Source organism: Lissotriton helveticus, chromosome 5_1 (genome assembly GCF_964261635.1).
Source record: "Lissotriton helveticus chromosome 5_1, aLisHel1.1, whole genome shotgun sequence".
NCBI classification, from domain to species: Eukaryota; Metazoa; Chordata; class Amphibia; order Caudata; family Salamandridae; genus Lissotriton; species Lissotriton helveticus.
Genome location: NC_136065.1, coordinates 669,371,579 through 669,398,286, shown reverse-complemented (window position 1 = coordinate 669,398,286; position 26,708 = coordinate 669,371,579). Strand labels below are relative to the sequence as shown.

General features: G+C 43.3%; 1 protein-coding gene across 2 annotated transcripts in view; it reads left to right on the top strand.

The window, feature by feature from the left end:
* EIF4EBP2 (eukaryotic translation initiation factor 4E binding protein 2) overlaps positions 1-26,708 on the top strand; it is a 91,636-nt gene that overhangs the window by 48,612 nt on the left and 16,316 nt on the right. The window contains exon 3 of one of the 2 annotated variants that reach the window (XR_013594768.1): positions 20,400-20,552. Coding sequence is in view for 1 of the 2 variants with exons in the window: in XM_078643069.1 (XP_078499195.1) it covers positions 20,400-20,431 (32 nt within the window). In the remaining variant the exon portion in view is untranslated. Of the gene's footprint in view, positions 1-20,399; positions 26,101-26,708 lie in introns of those variants that run through there. The other variant, XM_078643069.1, reaches the window with a different exon arrangement.

Genomic DNA, 26,708 nt, shown 5'->3' with positions numbered 1-26,708 from the left:
CCCTTCAAAATAACGGGAAAAGCTGGACTTGTTGCAGTGTATTATAGCAGTAACACAGCATATTTCTTCATCATTATATGAAAATATCCCACATTCTTCGTTGGGAAGATGAGAATAAGTTTAAGACACATGTCCATAAAACACGAATAGCAGGATCTTTAAAAGACCTAGCAACCACATAAACCATCATCTTACATAACTTCATTAAAAACGAACCCTTGATGGTTATTAAACATCAAAAAACATGCCGTACCTACAGCAGCATCAAAACCTACATGTTTGTCAATAAAGCAATTTTCTTCGATCCAGCCCAAATCAAATATTTTAAAACCGGCGTAACATTTTTTTAGGAGCGAGTAGATAAGGACAATCAATAAGAACATGGCAGATAGAACACATAATTTTGTTAAAAAAAATGTCGATTACATTTTTATCCCATTGTACCATTAAAATTGAGAAATTTAGATTAGAGTAGTCTCCAATGTAAACATTATAGAAGGTTTTATAGATAGTCCATATCCAATGCTGGAGAGGCTGTAATAATCAGAAGTCCAGTAGCCGAGGTGCATATTTTATATAAGATGGTTTATTAGTCTTCGTTACAGGGAAGTAATACGTTCCAATAGCAAGCTCCAATGATAAGCCCCACCAGGAGCAGCCTCCCTGCTGCTCAACCCCACTCCCAACTGCCCCTCCAGCACCTCACAATCACCCAAACTTTCCAACGCATCACCATGCACCAACATCCCACACAGGACACTCAAACTGGCTGAGCTGCAGGTTATGACACATCTCCCCCTTTTTACAGAGCACAACCATGTAGAGAATAAAGGATGATCATGTAGCACTTTCATAAAGACAAGAGACTTGAATGAAATCCTCTTCGATGTAACAATGAAATATCGCATATAGATAAAAGACCATTCATGTACAACCAATAGATACAAGAACCACTATTGCAAATATAAGATGCCATATCGCAATTTCATACGGTGACAAGAGATATGCATGAAACAAATGTAGAATGATTTGATATCGCATATATGTACTATGTATTTAAAAAGCAATAAATAAAATTAAAAATTGCAAATAACAGATGAATGTATTGCAATTTCATAAAGATACAAGACCTGCATGAAAACGTATTAAATGTAATCCCCGCATCCCACCCCTTTTTCAAAACAATAGTAGAATGCACTATACCACGCCCTATATCTCGTACCGAACGCCACAAAACACACCAGTTGGCCAGACTAGCATGAAAGGCAACCCACAGAGAAAACCAAACCCAAAGTGGCGCAGCAGACCACAACACAGCATAAATACAAATCAAAACAGAAATACAAACCCCCACAGCATCAAAACAGTCCCACACTCAGTCACCCACCAAATAACTCACACAAAACGTAGTGTACAACAGAAAAGAATGAGGGAAATCCAGGCCACACTTCATTCCTAAAAGAAATTGTTAACCACTTGCAGTCAGCCCACAAAAAACATCTATTTCAGAAATGTGTGACTTAACTTCTCCCAGTCATCACGCACAAAACACCTGCATCAGAAATGGGTGACGCCCCACACAATCATCCCTAACACAAGGGCCTATAGTGTGAACAAGAAATGGGTGAACTCACTCACAGCCATCCCAAATATCTACATCAGATTTGGGTGTCACACTTTAATAAACTTACACCCCACTCAGTCATCCCTCCACCAGGGCATCTAGAGTAATCTGGAATGAATGGGTGGCCTCCACCCATAGAAAACAAACCAGTAATGAAATAAATAATCCCACTCGGACTAATACTAACCACACAACATATATGCCAAAAGCAAATGCAAGAAAGTCAGCATAGCCAAATTGTATAACTTGGGACATTTCAAAATGAGCAAGATATACTGGTTGGGGCAATAAATACATAATGACGAGCAAACACTATATCTGCCAACATGAGCAGCAAACAATGTTCTGATGTATCTCCAGTGAGCTAAATCTCACTCTAACTGAAATGAAACAAACTAATCCGGTCTTACCAGCATCCCATAGTAGGAAATTATTCAGCAGGAATACCCATGAAGTTGTCCATGCCACTCCGTTCAATATCAGTTTGAATGCCCAATGGCTCCTGGATACTTGAAAGGCTGAGCTCAGTTCCTGACTCTGGCCTCCTTAACCCATGCTGCTCCCGAGCTGGCTGAACAGCAGACTCTGCTACTGCATAACGCGCAGCGCCAGACTTGGCGGCTTGCGCCAAAAACAAAGATTGCGGCATGTAGTAATACGTGTCGTGTGGCTTCAGGTGCATGCGAGCACCAAACGTGTCCATAAAGCGCATGTTCCTGAATAGCATGAGAGACTGTTGCAGTTCTTCACACTGCGTCTTCTTGCGTCCCTGTAGTAATGGTGGGAGGACCCGCGCAATGGTTGGACTGTAATTTAGGACATCCACATGGGCTTTAAGCAGACAGTACGTCTTGTGCAAACCTTGCGCTATAGCAACGGTGCTTTTTAACTATTATGCACCAGCGCCAAGGAATTGTAAAAATAAAGAAATGTACTCCCTTGTCCGCCTTGATAGGGCTGTTAGTTATAAACTTAACGCTGTGAGACCACCTAATGAGCCAGTGTCTTGTCCATAATCTGACCTTCTGCCAGTACTACTGGTAGGTGATTTTTGGCATAACATGATACCCCCTGGCTGAGGTATGTACGATAGAATAGCAATGTACAGTTTACTGCAACTGTTCACAGCCCTGCTACAGGTTGTCTTGGAAGAGAGTCAAAATCGTGTACATAGGAGCAGCACTCCTAATCTGGTAATCATCAAAACACTGTAAATAGTCTTCATCCACATGAACTAAATCATGTGACACACAGATGCATGCCTTGGCTAAAGCTGTCTGATGTGGAGGACACTGGTGGGGCTCCAGGGCTGCAAAACGTCCCGTTTCATTGTTAGTTTGCTTAAGGTTACTTTAAAATTCTTCTGTTAGTTCAGGCTTTATTTTCTTCAGTAGTTTCCACTATACCACACTGGGTTTTTTCCTTTAAATCGTCGGCAAAAATGTAATCCGAAGTTCATTAGCGGAGGTGTATATTGTATATAAGATGGTTGATTAGTCTTCGTTGCAGGTAAGTAATCAGTTCCAATATTAAGCTTCAATGATAAGCCCCACCGGGAGCAGTTTCCCTGCTGCTCAGCCCATATCCAACTGCCATTCGAGCACCTCACAGGCACCTAAATATTCCAACCATGCACCAACATTCCACACAGGACACTCCTACCGACTGAGAAGCAGGTTATGACAAAGGCAATAAAGGAGGATTCTTTCAAAGTGAGTTTATTAGGTAATTGAACCCATTTGCCTATTGTACCAAGGGTGCTATGCATAGTTTTAATCTAATTGACTTTTAATAAGACCCATGGCCCATTTCCTTTCCCTTATAAGAATCTTACATAATTTTGAGATTTGTAATGACTCTTCACAAGAGGACAATTAAAGAAGCTTAAGCTGCATGAGCCTGCAGTGATATAGCAATATGTAATTTTAAATGTACGCAGTATACCTTGGTATTATGGTATTAATGGGCAAGACCAACATGCATTTAAACTTTATACTCTCTACAGCCTCCCAAATATTCCCAGTTTCTGAATATTAGAACCTCTGCTCCATACAAGACCAAAGATGGAATTTCACTTGCAACGGCTTTGAAAAGAGGAGATGGTGAAATCCCTCTTATGTATGGTTACATTTTACTGAACACCCTATTTGTAAAAGGGCTCTTGACCTGATTTTTTTTTTTATTGCATTTCTTTGAGTTTCAAACAAACATGCAACAAGGAAATATGTATATGCGCATGCGGTATGATGTACAGTGATTATAAAGATTGCCCCAACAGGAAGCCAGAGTTAAAAAAAAAAAAACAGAAGAACGGGGGGGGTAAAAGAGAAGGGCAAATAAAAAGTACTGCCCCTCCCCACATAGGTACGGAAGAGTGGCCATCAAGATCATGTCTCAGAACGCCATCGAGAGTAATAATGACTGTAACAAGTCGTCAAATTCAACAAACGTTCCAAAGAGCATGTTTAATATCCACTCAAGACTTCCCCCTTAGGGCACCTCTATAGAGACAGTCTGTACGGAATGCAATCCAAACAGTCCAAGTTGGTACCCATATATTCCCTAGTGTAAAATATCTCCCAATAGTGGACCAATGAGTGATGTTTGGTTCTATGTGCTCATATCCAGATAGTCTCAAACATAAAGGTATCGCAGGCCATTATACCTTGGTGCCCATGGTCAGTCTCTAGCAGTAACAAATGGGGAAAAGGGCACCACAGTTCTTCAGATTTCTGTGGCTGCTTATTTACTCTATACATCTTTTCATAGGAGTCCATAGTGTGCATGTCCGACAGCCATGTGCTGTAAGAGGGTGGTGGTGTTTTCCAGTGGTATCCATGAAAGCTGTTGACCGCCATCTATTGGTATAAGGCATAGGAGGCAGCATTGACGTGTCATGAAGTAGTGCTAGTCTGTTCGTCAGTGGCTTTAGCATCCCTAAATCTGTTTGGAGGTATTCCCATATTAATACCTATAGTGAGAAAAAGTTGGGCATTCCCAGAGAATGTGAATATCAGTCTGTAGCCTTGCATCTCCAGCATTTAGAGTCCTCAAGCATACGTACCCAGTGAAGCCTAGCTGGTGACCAATGAGTCCTGTTGAGTATCTTTCCTGGCCTCCCGTAGTTTGTCATGGGTTTCCAAAGGCACTGTTTGATCCCAATTATGGATAAGACCAAGTCTGGTGTCCCACCATTGATGTAGACTGCTTTTGGCCACCCTCAAACAGAATCCATTGTTCTTGTAATATTATTCCATGTAGTGATATATTGGAGTAGACAGACTCCATACATGCTAGATAAATTGTGCCAGGGTGGGCAACCGTATATTTATTAAGAATCCTAGTTAAATTAAGCCACTGGGCCACAGTGGACCTCCCTGGATGGAACCCATATTGAGCGTCTGATAAGATGGTATGTTCCGCCGCCCAGCTAGTCCGCCTATTTAAGAGTACTCGCCCCGCAACCTTTGCCACTGAATCCAGCAACAAGATCGGTCTATTGTTGTGGGTACTATCTCAATCATCTTTCTTGAAAACAGACACTATAGTCGAGGTTGCCCAGGACCCTGGTCTTTGCTGCAGCATTGATTACTGCAGTAAGAACCGGAGCCAGAAAGTTGGGATCTGATTTAAAAAGATCTGGTGGGATACCATCCGGTCCCTGGGCTTTGTTGCTAGTCAGCCCTACAATACCCTCCTTAATCTCTTCCAAACTAAAAACCAAATCCGGGATCTCTATCTCACGAGTAAACGGATGGTTTAATTCAGGGGGAGGGCGGGCTTCCAAACAATAGTTTTGAAACGGGAAACCCACTCCTCCTCTAATGTGTGGAGCCACTACACAGCCCTCCTCTTGATTTAGAAAGGGATTGTTAGTAATGCTCCAAAATCTTGAGCTATTTCTCAACATGCTTTCCCTAAGGAAAGTCCTCCAGGCCTCCTCCTTGAGGGTAGACTTGCTTTTGGCCAGTACTAATTTATAATCTCTCTGACATAATCTGTTCTCAGTAAGGTTTCTTGAGCTCTTATTTACAGATACGTGTATTTTTCTTTCAGCCTGAGTGCAAGACAAATCGAACCATCTGGGGGTCTTTGCGATTATTTGTTGGGCTGGGATACTTAAAAGATCTGCCACTTTAACAGAAATAGTTTTGAAAGCACCAACAACCTCTACCAGAGCTATAGACTGGGCAGTGCACATGGCTAACTCCCGAGTGCATGAGCCTATAACTGAATTGTGAATTACGTCTGGGTACACTTCGCTAGTCTTGGTATTCCAGTCCCACTCCTCCCAGACCATCCTTTAGACAATAGTAAAGGTCCCCGAAAGTCAACACATCGAGGATTATGATCACTATAAACGCTTGCTTGTATGGCGATACCTCCAAATAGTGCTTGTATGGGTGATTAAATTAATATAATCAATAAATGAACCACACCCCTCCCTTTGAAAGACTGGACCCTGTCCCTACTACAGGGATCACATAAAGACATAAGAGAGAGATCAAATTCATGAAGGTTGTTCAGAAAATCCCCCTGGGAAGAATGTTCAAAATTAATGTCCCTTACACGTGGACAACCCAGGTCGGCTAATTTTAAGACCCTAGGGTCTCCACATGGGTGGATGTTGAATCTCCAACAATCATGAGGTTTTGGAGAGCCACTTCAGTGTTGCCTAATAAATGATCCCAACAGGGTGATGTTACACTCCCCCTTGGGACGTGATGTTGAGCTATAAAAATTAATTTGGCCCACTTTATTGAAACCCTTGCTTAATACCAAAGACTGTATACACAGGCTTGCTATGGACAGGACCCGCAACTTACAATCCACTGCCAAAGAAATATAAATTGCAAGACTGCCACTTGGTCTACCAGCTGAGGAGGGGGAAGCCGGAACAAAAAACGACTTGTATCCTTCTAAAAATAAACTACAATCTGTCGGCCAAGTTTCTTGCAAACATATTACATTAAAATGTTTTACAAATGCTATCCAGAACGGGTCAGAGAATTTATCAGCTAGACCTGCAACGTTCCAGGATATAAAGTTTTTATCACGTCCACCCAAAGACACGGGGCTTGGCACTAGTGATCATGTCTTAAAGGGGGATCCGTTAAGTCAATCACAGCCATCCATGTCCACCAAGGAAGTGAATCCATATGACCACTCCAAAAACGGTGGTCCAGCATACTTTTGACCTTGGGGCATCGGATTCCGGTGGATTGGATGCATGAAAAATGTGGGTACGAATTCCGAGAAATTACTCTTGGTGAGGCCATTCTGTGAACTGAGCCCCCCCAAGCTCTGGTTTATAAAAGAAGCCAAGTGGCAAAACTGTTATGCCCCCTCTGGTTCCAAATCATCCATAAGTCTGTGGCCAAGATCCTTTCTGCAATGTGGGGCTTGTCAAAATTGATACCGCAGCCACCCTGACAGGACTTTAGAGACCTACCAATTCAATTAACCCTTAGAACCATGATTGTTTCTCTCCACCCTCAGTCCTAAAGTGGTGTTACCCCATAGCCAGTGTAGGACTTTATTCTTTAGTTGGGTGAAGTCCTCCTTGGACCCCTGGGGAAGGGCTGGCACAACATAGGGGGTCAATTCGACAGGTAGATTGATAACCGGTATGGTCTGCGAAGGAACTTCCTCTCCCCTCTGTAGTTGCCCCCCAGGTAATCGACTCTCCAATGTGCTTGGATCCTGTATGTCCTGCCATTCCTTTTCACCCAGATTTGTACCCAAGGTTACCACCGGATGGCCAACTATTGTCTGGCCCCCTGATAGCTGAGATTGTTCCCCGGTGTTCAGAGATGGGGTAATTGAAGAGGGACAGTTCATAATTGGACGATCCTTTGGTAGTCCGATGTCTTGAATAGCCTTTACCCCTCCTGATGCTACACAACATTTGAGTTCAGTTAACCTCTGAATTAGCTGATTCAATTTAGTGTCCAACAATAACTTCATAGAGCTTTGAAAGAGTTTAATATACCCTTCCAATCTGCTTTGGTCAAAGCTTGAGGGACTGATGTCTCTTGGCAAATTGGATTAGGTCTTGATCTTTTCGCCTTTCCCCCATTATTAGTGTCTTTTTTTTTGTTCCAGGACCCTAAACTGACTGGCTCAGCAACTGTTAGTCTCCCCTGCACATTGGGACCAGCAATATCTGGGTTACCCATATGCTTGCCAGAGGTAACTGCCGCCTGCCCCTTGTTTAAGGGAGCTGTCACAGCCCTCTGATAACCACAATAGCGGGCCAGAGAGGTGGCTGTTGAACTACTGGGTGACTAATTATCTCAGAACAGTCCTGCATATCCTCCTGCACCCCTGAGTTATCTAGGGATTCAACTAAAGCATTGGCCACAGATGTTGAGTATCTATGGGCAATAACGAACAAGCAATAACAGGCAACCTAGTAAGGCGTTGATTCACCATCTCTATCTCCTTGTCCAACACAGCCGTGGCTCGCTGTAAGAACGTATCCATAGTTGTCACTGCAGCTGTGGTGCCTCCGGCTGCTAGAATTTCCTTGCGCCTCCCTATATTATGCCCAATACAAAAACCCTGAATAGCGGGTCTCAAATCCAAGGAACAGGAGGTTTCCAACTAGTTAGAGGTTTATACAACTGGGTGTACCGGGAACCATGGAGCTAAAAGTTCAAAATCTCGATGTTTACAAGCGTCCTACAGCCGACGGGCACAATTTCAATGTCAGCCAATGTCTATAAAATTTAAATTAGGCAACTGCCTTCCTACCTGCACCACTCCCCATAGTCACTGTATGTAATCCCTTTCAAAAGCTCAAAATAGTTCTTCCAAGCGCCAAATATCCAGTGAGAGTGGTATATATTCCAAATGACAAAGAGGGAGGGCCCAACCTCCTCTGGGCTCGGATGAGCACAGATGGGCCCGCCCTTTGCCCTGACAGAGTACGCCCGAGCCCGTCCCGCACAGCAGGAGCCCTGGGCTGTTTAAATGTGCCTCCTGGCGCGAAACTGGTGTCTCTGGTGGCGTAAAAGGCACTATAGAAAAAAACATTGGGATTTCTATGGAAGCAATCAGCTCCAACAGGTTTTTTGTTTTACTTCCTTTGGAAAATGTAGTAAAACCAGCATTGACAACCGCCTATGACAGACTTTAGACTACATTGCAGGTTAACAGCCATTGCCCACCTTAACTTCTAAACTTTCTCCCTTGAGCCCTGCAATGAGCCAAAGATTAAGAGCTGTCTCTTACGCTATGATGGAGTCTGACGAAAGGTAAATGTTTTTCCTATATTGTAAAGAGTGGTTACAATCTCTGGTGGATGACTTACCTGCCGAACACTGCACTCAGGGCTCAGACCCTCATCTTCAGTATTCATTGGTGCAGGATTTTAAGGGGCAATTTGTAAGAATGAAATTATGGTTTTGAGGGAGTAAAATATGGTTGCTACTCCTGGGACCAGTGCACGTTTGTCCGCCTAGATTTCAAGACAACCAAGTAAAACACATTCCGAATACTTCTAGTGTGTGAAATGTAGTTGTATCTCTAATAAAGGAGTTGTCGCTGCCATAATACTCCTAAAAGATGTATATTTTTAGGTCCCAAATTAGGCTGGAATTTATCATCTTGAAGCAAACTTTAGTCCTGCAGGCGAAATGGGTGGCATATTGCTCAAAATTACGAACAGCCATGCTGAATACCCTAAGGCAGTTGCTTTGGAAGAAAACGCAGGAGCTGCAGTCTGAATGTGGACATGTATTAGGAAGGCCACCCAGAGCCTGGAGATAGAGAACACTATTAACTCCGGTCTTCCAACCATAACTAAACTTGTAATGAAGAATGCAAAGGCTCTGTCCTGTGTGGAAGATCTAAAAGGGAAATAAAATGGCAGCTGGGCGTTAAAACTATACTCGCCAGGTACCTCCCTACATATTTGTGCTAGACTCTCTCAATGAGAGCAAAAATCAGTCTGAGATGGCACTTTGGTTTGCTGCCGCTGAGACGCTATTGGTACAGACTATGACCTGATAAAACAAACTGTGTATATTGTGTGGCAAAGCTGAAGAGACACGAATTCATGTGATCTGCATTTGTAAGAGCTTAATTCCACTGCGTCGATACTGGCTCCAACCAATATTTCCATTGTTAAATATACGATCCATCTGCTTCTTAAGAGATGAATCGTGCCGGCTCTCAAGCAGTTTGATACAGTATTGCTGTGATAGCCGAACCAAATTCACGAGACATATCAAAACAGCTAGGATCAATATACATAATATAGATAAAAGGAACATGGCCTAGGAGACAATCCTTTAGTTGTAACTGTGAGGGTACGCCGCTCCCCTCAGGAAAGGCTAGTTATATTCTTTTAACGATGAACAGGATTGCACTAAGAAACAGTGCAATCAATTGCTGTTGATTTGCTGACAAGGTTTTCACTTTTTTTTTTAAATCTCATGAGTGATGGGGCAATGGGTAAAATATTTTTTTACTACCATTTTAATTAATCGAACATTTTATAATCAGTTCATTCAAATTCTGATTCAAACTAAGAAATATTCACTGAATTGAGGCTCTTCTGTCAAACCTTAAGTAGGCTCCCAAAATGTTGGCTAACTGTCCAGCTGTGTCAAGACTGTGGTGGAATCCTGAAAACACCCAGGGTTTGTAGTTTATTCCTACCCACTCTTTATCCTACTGCCAGCTCCTTAGACTGTAAACTGCCTATGTATTATGTTTTGGAAATAAAATGCAGAGTTCTATTCCAGTAGCTTAGTTGTCTTGACCACAATATTAATGTGATTTTTTTTTCCCCCCCCTTTTTTTCATCATGAGACTTTCATTGACCTCTGATGCAAATTCGTCCACATGGTAGACAGTGTCCCCTCTGGGCTCTATGGCTTAATTAAGAAGTATTGTTCCAGTCTGTAGACTCTGCATAACTCTACTGCAGAAAAGCTCTGAGGGCCAGAAAGAATTCTCTGAACTGGGGTGGTGTGGGGTGCAAAAAAAGATGGATTTAGGCCCAGATCTCTGTACTGGGGTGAGTGTATGACATTGTTCTGCATTCTGTCCATCAACTGTTTTGCATTTGTCACCCCGAATGGGATGGGTATGCTCAGACGTGAGTCCCATGCTCTCCACACCACTGGAGTCAAGCTATCCTGGCTGAAGTTATGTTATGGAATCTTGTATAGCGCATGCTACCCCAGCAACGGGGCGTCCCAGCGCTTGCGGACATACCTAAAACTAGTGTGACAGAGGATGTGCTAGATGGACGCAAACAACCAAGTTGTTATGAGTTTTCGGAATAGCAGGTGGATTGAAGTGGCCTGAGCTTTTGGGGGGGTGGAATTCCAAAGCTTAGGGGCCAGGTACCTGAAGGAGCGGCCGCCGACTCTGCTCCTCCGAATCTTGATGGTACTTGCTAAAGAAAGATTCGCTGAGCGGAGAGCGCGCGTAGGGATATAAAAGGAGCAAAGTCCTTGAAGAGTTTGGGGGCCAGCGCTGTACAAGATTTTGGGGGTGAGGCAAAGGGTCTTGAATTGGATGCGTTGCTTTATAGGTAACCAATGTAGTCGCCGGAGAAAGGGGGATGTGTGACAGGTTTTGGGTAGGGCAAACAGCACACGGGCAGCGGCGTTCTGTGCTCTTTGCATCCTGTTTATTGTGGTTGTGTTAGAGCCTAACATGAGGGAATTGCAATAGTCCAGGTGAGAAAGGACTGTCGCCTGGACTATGAGCTGGCGGGTAGGGGGCTCAAAAAACCCCAGAATGGGTTTGAGAGAGTGCAGACGCCCATAACAAGTGCCCGCCACTTTTTTGGCATGGGATTCCAAATTGAGCGAGTTGTCAAGCATCACTCCTAGATTTTTTACTGACTCCTTAGGTATAGGAGCTGATCCCAGCGCAGGAGGCGACCAGTGCTCGTCCCATGTCTGCGTATCATTGCCAATCAGGAGTACCTCTGTTTTGGAGGAGTTTAATTGAAGACAGTTGTTGGATAGCCACCTAGATATGGCCAGAATGTCTTCTTGGAACTTCATTTGGTCTACCACATTGTTAGAAAAATTGAAGATGAGTTGCGTGTCGTCCGCATATGATAGTTGAATCTTGCGTTCCCGAGCCATCACGGCCAGGGGGCGGACGTACACATTAAACAATGTGGGACTGAGCGCAGACCCCAGAGGCACCCCACATTCAAGGGGGAGCCTGCTGGATGAGTACGGAGGGGCGTGCACCTGGAAGGAACGGTCAGATAGAAATGACTCGAACCAATCCAGGGCCGTTTCCCTGACCCCGATCTCCCACAGTCTCTCAAGCAGTATCTTGTGGGAGACCGTGTCAAAAGCCGCACTCCAATCCAGCAGAATCAGGATAGAGGTTGCGCCCATATCCAAAGAAGCTCTTAGATGTTCTTTAACTGTTAGCAAGAGAGACTCCGTGCTGTGGTTCGCACGGAAACCATTTTGGGATTCATCTAGGATCCCATTGGACTCTAGGTAGGCAGTCAGAGTGAGGTTGACATGCGCTTCCGCCACTTTTGCGAGATAGGGAAGCAGCGACATGGTACGGAAGCTATCAGGCCGAGAGGGATCGAGTGATGGTTTCTTCAGGAGGGGCACTACTTTGGCATGCTTCCATGATTTAGGGATGGAGGCTAGCTGTAGTGACTTATTAATCAGCTCCCGGCCTTCCTGCAAGGCGGAATCACGGAGAGATCTAAACAGTTCGGGTTTAATAGGGTCATCTGGGGATCCTGACTTTACTCTTAGTGTTAGGTGTTCCATCCCTGTCCACTCTAAAGATGGAATAGTTAAGAGGGAGTAAGGGAGAACAGCTTGATCTCTAGTAGTATTGGGGAGCCCCAAGGGGCCGTCTGGTTGTAATAGGTCATATATCCCTTTGACCTTATTAATGAAGAAACAGGATAGTTCATCGCACTGTGCATTTGACACTATCGGGTTGCCTATACCTTCCGGGGCCTTGGTCATCTCTTTCACCAGGGAGAAGATAGTTTTGGAGCAGTTGGTGCTGGAGGTGATCAGGTCAGTATAGTATGTGGCTTTGTTTTTTTTTTAATAAGTTTATGGTATGCTTTAGTAGCCAGCCTAAACTCACTTTTGGCCAGAGGGTCGTACGAGCGTCTCCAAATACGCTCTAACCGGTTACATTGTTTTTTGGTGTCAGCAAGAGTCTCCGAATACCAAGGGTGGGAATAATCTCGCTTAGGCCTGGAACATTTTATGGGGATAAGGTGGTCCAGTGAAGTATTTATCCACTCTCTGTATGCAGTCTGCTTCCTCCATATTGTTGACCAAACGGGGCACGATTGGTTCAGTTTGGCTTCAAACAGGGCATTATCTAAGCTATTCCAGGGGCGCCTCCATAGAAGCGGGGTAAGATTCTCCTTGCCACTGGCTGGGATCTCGACTGAAACAGAGACCAAGAAGTGATCAGTCCAGCTGAGAGGGCTAGGGGGTTCAGCTGTGACTTCCTCTATGTTAGTAAAGACAGGGTCCAGAAGGTGGCCTGCCTGATGGGAGGGGCTCACAATCAGCTGGTGGAGCTGACAAGCCTCCAAGTCGCCAAGGAACTTCGATATGGCGGGGGAGTCTTGGCGCTCAAGGTGGAGGTTGAGGTCTCCAAGTACGCTAAAATTAGCTGATTGGAGCGCTAATGATGAAATCATTGATACCAGCGACTCTTGGAATGCGCTCGCTGGTCCTGGGGGGCGGTATACGAGAAGCCCTGAGAGGGTGTAGGTGTCAGAGACCTTTATCTTAAATAGTGCGCATTCACTGCATGCTACGTTAGTGGTCTTGAAAGTGCAAGTGAATTTGGACTTATAAATCGCCGCTATTCCACCTCCCCTGCCTATGAGTCTGTTCTGAACACAGATGAAGTAACCTGGGGGAAGGGCCAGGGCTAGAATGGCCGAGGAATCTTCGGTTAACCAGGTTTAACATCAGGGCTCTTGTCTGAGAGGAGCTCATGGATGTCCTCGTGGTGTTTCACAAGGGACCTACAATTAAGGCTCAGTATGTATAGTTTAGAGGTACCGGTAGTCACGGAGGCTGAAGAAGATGGCGGTAAACAGGCCGCAGAGATTTTAAAGCCACACTGATTGCATTGAATGGTGGGGGAGCCAGGGTACCATGTGTGAGCCATGCAGTCGGCCCGATATCTGAGAGCGAGTAGCTCCTCCCGGGCGTAGGGCATCATCGCTTGTCAAGCGACCAGGGGTCTGGGCGACGGGCAACGGACTTGCGCAGACGGGCTCGCCTTTGGCGACCCGCCGGGCGGGAGAAAGTGAAGGAGGCTATGTAGGCACCGTCCCTGCCTCTGGTGCAGAGTGACACCCTCAGGGGGCGGGCCCGCGGTCAGAAACACCCTCCACACTAACGGCACTTGCCGCGGTGGACCGGGGCGACGACCGGTAAAGCAGATGAGAGCAAAGAGGTCAGTGCAAAGTATTCAATACATGATTAAAAAAGCTTCCGCACAATTGTATTTTAAAAATATCGTAACACAGTTCCCAAGTGCTTTTCAAGATTCAGATTGGTGCAAAGAGCCCTTCCCCTGCAGCAGCGTGACGCCTAGTGATTCAGGCTGATAGCCAGAAACCGGTCCTAGGATGCTTGTTTCCGGTCCAGGGAAGGCATGGCTTTGCAGTTCGGGCTGGACTGTTCCCATGAGGCACAGGGTCAGACTGATTTGCATATAGCCATGTCTGAACTGAGGTGGCAGAGTGGGCTAAAGAACGGTGATGGATCAAACCCAGATCTTTTGACTGGGTGTGAGTGTTTGATTGTTACAGATGCTCCGTCCATCACCACCCCCTTTTGTACCGTAGTGGAAATACTGGCACACCTAAGGGAAGAGCGCTCACCTTAAAGTTATTGTTGTCCTGCCAACCGTGCCTAGCTACTGAATTAATCTGCATGCTAGTGGATATAATTGCTGTCTGCTCATGACAGACTCCCTGAAAGCAGCTTACAGACTTCCAGAGCTCTGAGATGTAGCATAAATTCAAAAGTCGTGGTGATAACTTCTACTCTCTGCGACTGGGAGATACATAACTGGTTGGTAGGGACAGGGTGGATACTTAAAAGTACAAAACTTCAATATGTTAGTCAGAAAGAAAGCGTTGCTTGATAAAGTATTGCAATATGTATTGTGGCACTGGCAGGAATTCCCATTAGATTAAAAGTAGACCACCTAGGAAGAAGGTATATTTTTATGTAATATCCCACTAGATTGTTCTTTTATGGCAGGACCACAAAGAAATGTTGGACCTTCCTCTCTATAAGCACTGGTTATATTTAGCAATTCAGTCTTTGGTAGTGCAGTTAATATTGATCCTAACCGACAACGGTTAAGATGCTGCATTCCTGAAAAGCAGGTGGGAGGAGTTTAGGTGTGGCAGGCATATATATTTACTAGCTTTCAAGTTCTCCTCTTTGCCTCAGCGTCTTTCTTCTGACTTTTGCCTCACCTGGGCTGCTGTTTTTGTTAGTCAACCGTTTACAGAATTTTTGCTGAGTGATGGTGCCAAAGGCAAGAAATGTGAGGATCTTTGGTCTCCTATTGATAGTAAAAAAGTACTGTACTGCATTCTTAGATTTTAAAGGAAAACATAACTGCTCTAGTAGACATAATAAAACAAGCATTTACAATGCAATAGGGCTCGCAGCATTAAAGTTTGAGTTATTGGCATTGTGTATGACAATGCGTTGCATAAAATGTTTAGCAAACTTTGAATTGGTGAGCAGTGTGTGTGTGCAAGAGTATGCTGTTCTTGAAAGCAGTGTGGTAGAGAGTGCAGGAATTTGGGTGACCTGAGCAATGTGGATGATGCACCTCACGCACGGGGCTGATACAGTTATTATTCATACAGCTCTGATGATGTGCACTCACTACTCTGCACTCACTCACTACTCTGCACTCACTGCTCTGCACTCACTGCTCTGCACTCACTGCTCTGCACTCACTGCTCTGCACTCACTGCTCTGCACTCACTGCTCTGCACTCACTGCTCTGCACTCACTGCTCTGCACTCACTATGATGGTGGAGGCGACCACCTTACTGGAAGAAATTGTTAAACACTAATAACGGAGGAGTTGGTGCAACAAAAAGGTCCCATCTGCCGTAGTGTCTAAAAGTATATCCAACAGCAAATTGGCGAGAAATGATGCTATAGCAAATATGTGTGCCTGTGCTGCATGGCATACTCTCTATCCTCCTGTGATTAGCATCAGGAACATGAACATTTTAGTTCCCCCTGTTCTTGTGTTAGTAGCACAAATGGACTGCACGACTTGAGCGGTCTTTAGCGCCCCCTGTCGGGTGAAAGTGGCTTCACCAAGTGCTCGGCTGTGACTGAAAACATTGTGAATCCAAAACCCTGCGACCTTTCTTTGACAGACCTGCTGTAAATGTCTTGTGGTCGTTGTTTGCTGTCACCCTCCCCAGACTCCAGTCTGCACTCGCCTCAGAACGAGAGCCCCCTGGGGCACGGCGAGGCATCCCTGCGCCGCTTTAATACTTAGCCTCTCTATCGGCATGGGAATCTCAGACACAAAGCACTTTCCCTCTCCCATTTCCGAAATAACCAATTTCCCCAGCATGCCGGCGCTTCTATCTATCTCTGTTGTGGTGTTTGTAAAATATACAGACCACGCAGTGCTGGGAAGAGCAAACACATCATTATGCCTTCATGACAGAAAAGCCTGCTCTGCTCGAGTGTAAACTCATTTTTCTCCAGGTGACTTTTGTAGCCTTGCACTATTGTGTGGGGGCTTCAATCAATAATCTTTGTCAAAACAGAATATACTGCATTGTCATTCTGTCCCTTTTAAAACAAAGCCGCGGCCTGTGAAGGAGTAATGGCCGTCTGCTTCTGCCTCCTCTTAGTATCGAACTCTTAATAACAATGACAAGCATTACAGTCCCCGTTCCTTCCGCGCGTTCAGCCGAGCCCTGTGAATGCAGCGAGCGCGTTCGCGTGCTCGTTTCGAATCGCCTCCAAGGCGATGCGCGCGGCCAGGAATGTCTCCTTGAAAGGAGACACGGCCACAATAAGTTCTCGGCGGAGACGCGCTTCCGCGCGTTCAGCCGAGCCCTAAAAAAACTAGAGTCTGAAAACCCCCTTGCCTGCCAAGTCATCAGCATAATTGGTGTATGTGAAACATCTCCTTGAGTAGGCTAGGCGACACATTTAGTGACTTTGGAACTGCAACATGTTCCATGTTAGAGTGCTTGCCACTTGGTAAGCAAAGCAATGTTGAAGAGCAATTCAGGAACTTTTATTTTACAATGTATGAGAAATGGCTTGCAATGACGCATTAAAATGCTCCTTCACCAACCATGGCATTTGAAGTCAATGAAACCTCACTGTGGTACTCTTACAAGGTCTAGATCCCTTCCATAAAGGTGAATTTTCTCTGTATTTTCAAAACTGCTGCTTCATTTTTGACCGCTTCAATAACTCTGAGGGCATAAGCGCTCAGTTCAACGCAAATGTTGCAGAACCTGCCCAGAGATTCACAATGTTCAAGTGCACCAGTAATGGCATGGAAAGCTATGTCAGTGGCCAGAGTTAACAAATTGTTTACTGGCTGTTTTGGTGTTGCACGTCTCGTGCCAATGTTGAGCGGGCCTTTTCACAGAAGAAGTTTTACTTGGGACGGAATGAGCAAACGCACGTGAACAAAGACTCGCTGAAGCAGTATTGTATGGTGTACTGCAATAAGTTTGATTTGCAAGCATTTATTTGGACCTCATATACACTGTATGTACACTGTCTATATACCATGCACAATCCGTGCAGAAAGCAAGCAATAAAAGCAACTTTCCATAAACACTGGAAAAAAAGTTTGTTTTTAAAATGGCGCAAAAATGTGTAACCACTGTTTTTTAGGTCTCGCGTGTGCCAGCGCAGCAGCTCATGCGCCACACTGGCGAGACATTTAGTGAGGGCTTCAGAAAATGCCTCCACTGTGGCCTAGAGCTTGCGCGCAGCCGCCAGCTTTTAGCACCTGAGGCGCCATCTGAAGCGCAATCACTTTCACTTTTGTTGCTGCCGCGCGCGCACCGCTCGTGTGCTTTTTTTTTTTTTTTAAATTTCCTTTTTTGCGAGCGCACACACAACTTGCTCAACACTCGCGTGTTTAAAAAAATATTTTTTTTGTACGCGCACACAACTCCCTGGCTTGCGGTATCTGCAGAAAGCATGCACCGCCTTTCTCTTATGCACACCGGGGCTGCTCCATCCTGCTTGTTTTAACTGATGTAAGTGCAACGTATGTGGAGCCATTTTTATCTGATAAAGGTATGTCCGTTTCAGTATTACCTTCAAGTTCTTGAAAATGAAGCTCTTTGAACAGGTTTGTCACCGCCTACACCCTTTCCTTCCTCAACCCACTCCCCAATCGCCACCAGTATGTGAATGCTTCAAAAAAGTTAACCTTCATGAAGAAAGGGGTTTATATCCTCCAGCAGTTCATTAAGAAGGGCAGGTTTTTAGACTGGATAAAGCAGTGAATGTGTGGTTTGCCAACAGTTGTAAGTGCATTCATTCATTCTTCACTCGTGTGCATGTCAGTGCGAAAATGAAATGTACATCAGACATTACAAATTTCTGATCAGATTTATTTTGGAAATCCTTGCTTTGTGCTCCAGATGTCCTTAAAAACATCACAAACACAGGCCCAAGGGTGATTTAGAACACAATGGGCAAGCCAGGAGATGGAATGGCCCTTATCGCTGAAGGTTACGACATGCCCATGATGTGCATGGATGGTGGCGTTTATAAACTGCGTGCACGAGATGTTTACATTAACCGGGTGCGAGTGGGTGTGTGCAGCTATGCCAACCCAGGGAGCACGGGGCAGCTCTTTCCCTCCGGTGCATTTAGAGGCTGAAACAAGGGCAGTTACAGACTGAGGCTGCCACCTCTTCCCATCATTTATTGCAACAGCAGCTGGCAAACTGTCTAAAGGTCATTTATTTCCAAGAGTGACTTCCTTTTAGTGCACACTTTAAAGCCCCCTGTGTGTTGATCAGAAGTACTGCGCCAAGGTCACCCCCTCACCAAGTTTTTAACATGCTGCTTTCGCACTCATCCTTCCCTAACTCAGTCTCCGTACTCTACTTTTCTGCTTCTTTTTTCTCCTGCCTTGATTCGTTTCTTCCCTCCTGCCTTTTTATCTCTCCTTAGCCCCTTGTCTTCTGAGCCTTCCTTCTATCCCACCCCTTCTCTCCTGGCACCCAGCATTGCCTGTCTTTTGCTCCCACGAGGTGGTGCTGGTCTCTAGGCATTCTTGCTAGTTTCTCTTTCCACAGGCAGCTCTGTGCTAATCTCGTGAGTGCTTGCGTGTGGGTCTGCACACAAGGCCTTCCTGAACAGCGACAGACTGTGCCTTTTTCCGTTTTAATGTGGCCGTCCTTTGCCAACAGGGTCCCTTGTGCTCTTTTTTTTGTCCAAAAGGGCAATGCCCTCTGATCTGCACTTTACACATAGCAGGAGATGCATTGCTTAAGCAGTCAAATGAGAGCATGTCAGGCTGCTCCATGCTTCTGTCCTCTGCATGCACGGGCTTCTGTCCTCTGCTTGCACGGGCTTCTGTCCTCTGCTTGCACGGGCTTCTGTCCTCTGCTTGCACGGGCTTCTGTCCTTTGCTGCCTGCTTCATCCACCCTTACTTGTACTCTGCCTACTCAGCCCTCTGGCCCCTCTGACTGCTCAGCAGTCTGTGCTTTCCGCTACCTGCTTCATACACCCATACATGTACTCTGCCTCATACATGCAGCAACTCCTAAAGAAAAGAACATTTCTATTTATACATACACTCTGTAAACTTGTTGTTTTTGTTGTAGTCTTTTACTTTTTCATGTAAATTTCCTCCCTCAAATGTCTGGCTTTGGAGGTATAAGAAAGTCAGCAGTTCTTATTGGTCGTGTCTTTGGGTTAACAAAATATAGCTCCGTTTAAGAGGCAGCCGGTGCTGACGATCAAAATAGATCTCAAATAAATATCAACGCCTCGTCAGGTGTAGTAAGTGGTATATACGTTTAACAAGTTAAATTGGGCTAAAGTTAATAACTTTCATAATAAACACAGTGAAATTATGCTTCAAACAAATTGTACCTAAAATTTCACAGTAGTTCAGGACTGCATCACCCAGTGTACAGTATTTGTAGAACTCTTCAATTCATGGCGGCACAGCAGCAAGGATAATGTGCTGCATGGCTAAATACCTATAAGGCCCCTTGGCGAGACCTATTGGCTATGCCAATGCATGTTTTTTAAGGTATTGAAATCACTTAAACACTGAAAAAACCATACCAAAATGTAACAAAAATAGAAACTGAAAACAGGAAAGCCTATTCATAAGGCACTTCATCAGTGTTCTGTTGTCGCAGTGGCTCCAAGCACTGTGCACTAGAGCCAGATGTGCATGTGTTGCATACTTAAGAGTGAAGCTTACTTTAACTAATGTGATCTCGATTCACTAAATCAAGAGGAAATTATTAAAGCAACTACATATTTTTTTCTTCAGATTTATGAATGCAAGATTATTGTAACTTTAACAGTTTCTCTGTTCATCTGTCGTTGAAAGTGCCTTGTGATAGCTGAAATTTTTATTTGCCCATAATTAACTTGAAGACTTTATTGTAATGATCAAACATCAAAACTTTTTGTATGTATTCTCTACGTCATTTGGTGCACTTGATATTTAATGAAATTATCTGTTTTTCTAACACTTTGTTTTTCCTTCCCGGCCAGCGGACGATTCTCAGTTTGAAATGGACATCTGATTTCCTTTGGGGAAGACAAGACACCGGAGAAGCTCCCACAAACAACTTGTACCTGACTTGAAGTGGAAGATCATTCTACGCACCCGAGGATGGCACACTGTTATGTCAATCTTTCCTTCTGGTGTGATTCATCAAGAAAAACCTATTCTGTCCTTTCATACACGTGAACGTATCCCAAATTTACACCGTTTTTGCATCCTTAAATTCCACAGCACCTACACCTTAGGCGGAGAGACACGGAGGATATGGTATAGCCCATACCAAGCAAGCCATATCAGATCATAGACCATGGTCCGCAATTAATCTCAGATGTGCTCTTTCATTAATTAGTTTGGGGGCTGATCTGTTTTGTGGTGCTTTTAACACATTAGCACTTTCAGAATTTGTTTGAATGTTGTATTTTTTTTTCCTTTGGTTGTAATTAGGAAACACTCCTTTTCTGGCTGGTTGATGGGTCTAGGCCAAATGCCCACATCAGTAAATGAGTGTCCCTTTGTACACAAATTATGATTGCTGTTTTTATTTGCACGTGTGCCAGTAAGGCTTTATGGGACACCCAGATTCTTTAAATCCTTCGGCCATACAGTGCGCATCCTGATTATCCACTTTACTTAGGCCAACTTTTCCTGAATAAAATATTTGCAACATTTCAATGTAGAGTGCAAACACACAGGATAATAGACTTTTGTATTGTTGGCTTCTATTTTGGAAAGTGGGGTGAACTAAATCAAGCAGGCTTCTCATCTGACTTGGCATCTTGAACAAAGTTCAGAACTTGGATTTTTTTTTTCTCAAGATCTTGTTCCCCTTTGCTAGGGGTGTATACACATGGGAGACTGCCACCTTTATGAGGGACTAATATAATGTTGCTGTGCCTACTGATTCCTTATATTTTGCTTGAGCTGTTTGTGTTGGTATAGTTGAAGGAGTGATGGGGTGAGTGATAAATGATCACACTTACAAAATTCGTGGGAATTTCCCGCCTTACTTTTTTCTTGGTTTATGAAACCATCGCAAAGTGTTTTGTTGCTCTTAGTGTCAGAAATACAAATGACCGTTTTCCTTTTAATATGGCCGGTCGCAAACCGAGTAAAGCAGTTGAACTCTCTGCTCAGGAATGAACGGTCTGAATTGGCTGGTTTTTCCTCAAAGATGTAACGCACCGAACTTGTGCGTTTAAATGCCCCGATCGATGAGGAGTGCTTTCTTCAGTCATTTGCGATCTTCTTTGCAAATTCCTCCTCACATTTAGATGGTTTAATGTCAAATATTAGTTGCAGTAACGTTTTAAGTCATCGTTATTCTTTACTGTCATAATGCGATGTACAACGGACTTAGAGAACTACTTGTTTCTGATTTCGGTGATACGTTTCACTGTTTGACAATCGGATGTTTTTGTTTGTTATGGTAACTCGTCACTGGACGACGAGAAGGCAATAACTTGTTCCTGGCAAAATATATCTCAAAGCAGTGTTTTACATGCATGCTTTCAAACCATGAATCTTATTGAGACATTGGCCTGTCGGGGCTTGTGGAATACCCATGACTCGCACAACTAATAGTTGAACCCGACTCACCCTCGCTCATGATGACTTCTGCATTTTGCTGCATCAAAAAACAATACCTTAATGTTTCTGTTTGAAAACTTAATATTCTTTTGTAATTTGATTCAATTAATGTGCACTTTTAGTCATCCCGTCGTATGCAGTGGAGGGTGATGGATATTAATGCAAACTTTAAGTCACTAATCGTATATTGAGCCCTTGGTGGTGATCACCCCACCGGAAACCCTAGAACCCCCTCACCCCCTGGCGATGCCTTGGGTAATGTACAAAAATTGATGCACCAGTGTGCAGCTTCTTGCTGTTGATTTAGTTTCAACTTAATTTGATTTGTGCGAAATTTGATTGGTAGAATGTTTGTCCCCCTTGTGTCTTGTTTATATGCTTCCTCCAATGAGCTTGGGCAGCTTCCCAAACTCTGTATGTATGCGAGCTGCCTCACAATAGTAAAACATTGTGCTTTATTACTGATACTTGTTTGAAAGGGAGCATCTGTACGCATTGCGGATGATTTGCTGCTCATTTAAGGGTGTTCACACCACCTCTACCCCTCAACATGGAATGTAGATGTTGGCTAATTGTCTACCAGTTCCAGCTGACTTGGACTTCCTGTGCACAACCATGTTGGGTCATTTTTTTTTAAAACTTGTTTACGCCGGAATCCTCTGTTCATTTTGTGTACCAATCTCCCCAAATTATTGAATTCTCCGTGAATGATAGGAGTTATGTTGCTGCTTTCATTTCAGAATTTTTTTGAGCCTTAAAGAACGTGATTGGCTAGGGAATGTGGAGTGAATGTTTAGTTCTTGTGTAGATAATCCGATGCAGTGCTGCCTTGATACTTACCTAAACTGTTACTGGTGTTTAATAGAATACTTTGAAATTGCACTTTATATTTCACCTATTTTCTAAGCTTTATAATCTGTGGTTAAGAAAATTGTATTGAAAAGTGTTGCTCTGCAAATGTTTATGAAGTATTGGAGAAGTACGGGTGTGCAGTTTTTTACATACAGCCCAGACTGAAAATACATGAAATATAAACCAAAATGTGTCCATACATAACTTTTCGAAGTTTTCCATTCACTGGTTCAGTAGTGCTGTCCTAATTTTATGGCACATCAGAAATAGGAAGATAGTGTGTCCTCCACATAGTATTTACTGATTATTTTACCTCTGATCACGTAATCTGTCTTGTTGACTGAAGATCATCCTTTCCTGCATCTTTTATATTGATGCCGCTACCAATCGACCCATCTGCCCGCAGTTGTAGAGTATATAGGAATTTCTACAGTGTGATATGAAAACAAAGGCATGTAATTCCTTTGGCATTCAGATACGCTAAACAAAATGATGCAGTGAGCTATCATTGAAGCCTAAACACAGCCTATTTTGTACTGATGTCCTACCCATAGATGGTGCTCTAGCAGCCTCTGTAGGACTTGGTTGACACATTGGAGTATTTTGGGGGGATTCAGACCATACCTCTCTCCCACCTTTATCCATAAAAGGAATGCGCTTTCACTACATGCACTTTGACTGCTTTTCGCAAACCATTTACTTCTCTGAAAAGTAAATAAGAAATACTTAAGCAATTTGCTTATAGTTTGAAACTGCGTGAATTCTCCAAATTAATTGTTCAAATTATATATGTAGATCCTTTCTTCTTGATTTTTCTTCTACATGTAATTTAGGCTGGCGTAATGCAACAGTTGTCTTGCAGATGACAGAGCAGGGTCGTGTAAGTAATGCCCCTCCACCACGGCATTATGGAATTGGTACTGCATCTCTTTACCACAGCACAATATCCTTTTTTGGGATATCCCTCATCACTTGTTACAAAGTGTTTCTTAATGCTAGTTTACTCTTTTCTTTGTAATGCATTTGACTGTGAATTCAAATTGCTGCTTATTTTAGAAAAAATGGTTTCTTTAATATTTGGTTAGTTACATTCTGCTGGACCACATTTCAGTTAATGCCAAGTAGTAGATCGAAGGTTGGGGTATAGTTTATTTCTATTTTCAGGCAGTGGTTGGAGGGTGTTTTGATGTGTGAACTTCCAGCTGTTGTTTCCAGTACTACTGTGTATTACACAGGTGAGACCGATTTGAACTCCTAGTGGGGTTTTTGCCTTTCATATTCGATCTGGCGTCTGACATGGTCACTTGCTGTACTTAGTTTCCTTTTCCCAGAGAATCCCAGACATGCATGTGACTGTATGTAATGACAATATTTTGCAAAAATTGAGGCAGATGATTTGACCTTCAAGCCTATGATGTAGCCTGATTTGTAGTTCTTTATGTATGAAATTAAAACTGCGTATTGCAGTGAGTGATGCTTGTGTTCTTGTTTGAGCATTTTCTGTTGGGTCTGAACTTGGCATTTACTTTTCCCAGACGTAACCACTTAACATGAATGTTAGTGATTTGCATCCCTTTTCCTTGCTAATGCAAAGACTCAATCGGCAGCTTTTTAAGTCACCATCAGCCAACATTTTAATTCTGCTCCTTTTCTTCTGCACACCACGATCTATTTGGCTTGACGATTTACCATGACATAGTATTCCCATTACAGAGTTACTTTAAACCTTTTTCTTGGCGATTTGTTTTTCGAATTCAACATGATGTACTGATCCAGGTTAAGCTACTGGGTGTTCTGCTTTTGCCCAGAAGATTCCTCACTTTGGTATACGAAAGTGCTTTCAATAAAATCGACCTCTATGCAAATATAGGAGAAACCTTAATGGAGAATGTGGTTGGGAATTAAAAGGTCATGCGTAACTGTATAAAAGTGAGATTGCATGTTTTGTATCCCTTGATGTGTAATTTCTGTTTGGGTGTTGGAAGCAGATTTGGAAAAAGGATCAACCTTTGATAGACCGAAGATTTGGCCTTGTCAGTGTGGACTAGAGACATTGTTAATTAAATCTGGAAATCTGCATATGAATTGTTATGCTTTTATACCTTCACTTTGGACGTATCTGCATGGGCAGTTGACCGAGATGTTTAATTTGCCAATTCATAAAATGGAACACTACTGTACAAAATTGCTTTAGCACCTCCATGAGAGTTTTTATGGCATTCTAATCTTCCCAGTCGTTTGAACCCAATCATCTCTGCAATAGCATTGTACGTCTCATCTGATCTTTTTTTACTCTCCGCTTCCTGCATTGGGTACATGTGAGCTGCAGCAGTGGATCCATTTTAGAATATTGATAGTGTCAATTTTTTGTCTCTTCACCCTAAATAGAAAGGATGCAGGTGGGCTAGCCGTGTGCATGCTGGAAAGTAGTGTGCCAAGGAAAAGCAGACCAGTGGTTTCTTCAACAGTCATAAGTACTTCATCATGGTTGCAGTTTAAATTTAGTTCTATGGCTGTTGTAAATAACACAAATTAAGAGTTGGGTGTGTGACATGGACCAATAAAATTATGGCTTATTTAGTTCATATACGTTGGCAACCATGGTAAATCAAGTGATGAGCCAATTGAAGTGGTGGATGTAAGCAAAGCCTTTACTGAAACTTGCAATATGTATATTAACCCACTCTTGATTTCTACCAAATTCGTTATTTGAACGAATGAAGCAGATTGTGTTTGGTCTATTAATTTACTGTACATGTCTGATGACTGTAGGTAGCCTCAGATAAAAATGCACAGAAAGATAATCTAATCTAGTTTTCATATGTTTAAAAGCTGAAAATGGAAGAAGGGAACCAGTGTGTTTTCAATGAACAGGATCAAACTGTGGTTCATTTTCTGATACCAACTGATGTGAAAGAGGCCATACTTTCTCTCCCTGCCCCAGTCCTATTATAATAGCCCCTTCTACATTTCCCATACCTTTCCACAAGCTATATATATATAGCAGCCCTGTCCTCAGCCCAGTGCAATCCTACCCCTCGCTGGATATTGGAGTTTTACAATTCTTTTTTTATTTCCACACTCAATGTTCATTCTAAGCGTGATTTGGTACAAGCATACTTTTGAATGTTCTCCACACTCTGGACAATGACGAAACAAATTACATGGAAACAGACAGGTGTCTAGATCGATCTCTTGCCAATGGTTGCTGTTAACTATGCGATCAATAAAAGATCTGGAGTAAAAAAATTGTCTTTATTTCTTTTTTTTTTAGGGGGGAGGGGGATATCTGATGAATGAACAAGTTTTGTCCTGCTTTTGTTTCCAGCCATTACATAGGAATAGTTGTCTAGAATAGTGTCTGAGTTACTAAATTAGTCCAAAATCTTGCTAAACATTCGTTCAAAGCACTGGCAGGAGATGGTTGAGGGTGCTGAATCTAAGCGAACCACAAAATATCAAGGTTTTATAGGCTTCATCGTACCTTAGAACTGAGCGGTGTAAATATCAAGGAATGCTCCACATAGTCTAATCAGATGGATGATTTCTACATAATGGGTAACCTCAAACCTGCTGATTGACTGTGGATAATAACTGGGTGTTCAGTTTTAATACATTTCACTGGATGATTTGTATTCTTCCATTGCTTACATTAGAAAACTACTTTTTTCTTTCAATATTCTGAGTGCATATTTTGTTTTTGCTCTTGCCTTTGTGTGCTACTTTCCTGCTCATTTTGTTACTCCCTCCTCCCCCAGCACGTCCATTGCTTCCAACACTCCTCCCAGTTTTTTTTGCCTTCTCTAAATAATTTTGCCCCTGTTGCCCCCTAATCTCAATATTGTTTCCCTCTTGCT